The following is a 2203-nucleotide window of genomic DNA, read 5'->3' as shown; positions in this document are numbered from 1 at the left end:
ATGCTACAAAATTTTAAAACTGTCAACAACTTGGATTTCAAGAATTCTAGAGATGAAGTCAGTCACTATTGACTGTAAACACAAACTTCAAACTTTCTAACATGTATTTTTAGAAACATACCTACCATTTTCAAATTACATTAGCTTATCTTGTTTCAGGATGCTACAGAATGTCAACTTTATTTTTGTGAAGAGCACACAAAGTACTCGCATTCTCATATTCTTTCACTTGCTGAATTTATAAGCTGTACTAGAAGGGCTGTGTGTCAGATTATAAATAATATGGCCACCATCTTTATATTTCAAGTTTAATGTTCAGTAGTTGAATTAAATATTCAAAGAACATAAATCTGGTATAAAAAAATAGGTAAGATCCTGCAATGTTCAGTTTTTTAAGAAGTACTTACTGGTTTAAGAGCTAACTTAAACAATATGAAAGTGCAACCCCAATTATTACTTTTAAGGTTTGAAGTCTACATACCTTAGTTTCTGTTATCGTGCCATCAAAAGGACAAGAGTACACTGCTATTTTTGCATCTTTGACAGATGTTACATCACCTTCGGTTTCCTTCTTAAAAACCATGCCATGCAATACTGAAGAGGAACTGATACCAGAGCCCTAAGGAATTGAATACCAAAACCATCAGTGATCTCATGAAAATAACATTACGGTCAAACTGTTGATTCTCCATATACCAAAAATCTCCCTTTCTAAAATAAAGTCATAAACCAAGACAGTGACTCCTGGGATAAGGGGTGGGGTGGTGGACATAAAGCACGCCCCTCTGCTCTAGTCAGAAATCACTGAGGGAATGAGCTACTGTTAGAGAGGAGAGGTCCTTCAGCATACTGGGAAGAACCAAAGGCAGAGAACTGCTCTTAGCCATTCAGTTACCTAGTACTTGGTGCCAATATACTAGCCACAGCTGTCAGTACTGCGAATACAACACAGAACAAGGCAAAGATTCTGTCCTCACAAGGTTACGATTTAATGGGGAAAGCTGGCAGTATGTGGAGGGAGACAGCAAACATAGAACACATGAGGATCTTCAGGGAAAGCACATGTACTTATGTTAAGCTAAATTCACATTAACAATCAGAATGCCAAATGTGCAAAACCAAAACCACTCCACTGATAGGTTTTACTCATCAAGCACATTTTATAAAAAATAAACTTTAATATTTCAATACTAACATTAAAGTGTGAATTCTATCATTGAAGAGGGATAGGGCAATTTCCACCCCACTCAGAATGGTCTTCTAAGCTTATTATAATTCAGAGTATTATGAAGAACACAAAAAAATTAGTATTTTGGGCTGGACATGGTGGCTCACACCCGTAATCTCAGCACTTTGGGAGGCCAAGGTGGGCGGATCATGAGGTCAGGAGTTCGAGACCAGCCAGGCCAACACGGCGAAAACTCTGCCTCTACTAAAAAACACAAAAATTAGCTGGGCTTGGTGACGCACACCTATAATCCCAGCTACTCGGGAGGTTGAGGCAGGAGACTCGCTCGAAACTGGGAGGCGGAGGTTGCAGTGAGCCAAGGTCGTGGCACTGCACTCCAACCTGGGCGACAGAGCCAGACTATCTCAAAAAAAAAAAAAAAATTAGCATTTTGTTTATACATTGTTCTTAAACCCACAAGACATCACAGAAAATGACTTTATAAGGAGATAGTATGTCAATATCCTTTTAAACTTAAACAGGTAGTAGTAGTATTACAACTTAGCAATATCAAAATGTTATAAAATAATGCCTCGAAGGCCAGGCACAGTGGCTGACGCCTGTTAATCCCAGCACTTTGGGAGGCCAAGGCGGGCAGATCACCTGAGGTTGGGAGTTCGAGACCAGCCTCGCCAACATGGAGAAACCCCGTCTCTACTAAAAATACAAAATTAGCCGGTGTGGTGGTGCATGCCTGTAATCCCAGCTACTTGGGAGGCTGAGACTGGAGAATCGCTTGAACCAACAGGCAGAGGTTGTGGTGAGCCGAGATCGCGCCATTACACTCCGGCCTGGGCAACAAGAGCAAGACTCCATCTCAAAAAATAAAATAAATAAATAAAAAATAATAATGCCTCCAAAAAAGTCCTAAGTGTCCAAAATCATGAAGTAACATTTAGGTTTTGATGAACACAATTTTTTTTTTTTTTGCACAAAAAACAAAAACAACACAAAAAAACTGATCTAGATATGTAG

At 39.3% G+C, this 2203-nt stretch overlaps 1 protein-coding gene across 1 annotated transcript in view; it reads right to left on the bottom strand.

Annotated features, from left to right (window-relative positions):
• Positions 1-2203, bottom strand: part of CCT8 (chaperonin containing TCP1, subunit 8 (theta)) — a 21145-nt gene that overhangs the window by 11572 nt on the left and 7370 nt on the right. Inside the window, exon 5 of the mRNA XM_011999810.1 lies at positions 482-619. Within this exon, the coding sequence (XP_011855200.1) occupies positions 482-619 (138 nt within the window). The remainder of the gene's footprint in view (positions 1-481; positions 620-2203) is intronic.

This window comes from Mandrillus leucophaeus, unplaced genomic scaffold, assembly GCF_000951045.1.
Source record: "Mandrillus leucophaeus isolate KB7577 unplaced genomic scaffold, Mleu.le_1.0 Scaffold600, whole genome shotgun sequence".
In the NCBI taxonomy this organism is placed as follows: Eukaryota; Metazoa; Chordata; class Mammalia; order Primates; family Cercopithecidae; genus Mandrillus; species Mandrillus leucophaeus.
Note: the sequence above shows the minus strand (reverse complement) of the source record. Positions and strands in the feature narration are given on the sequence as shown.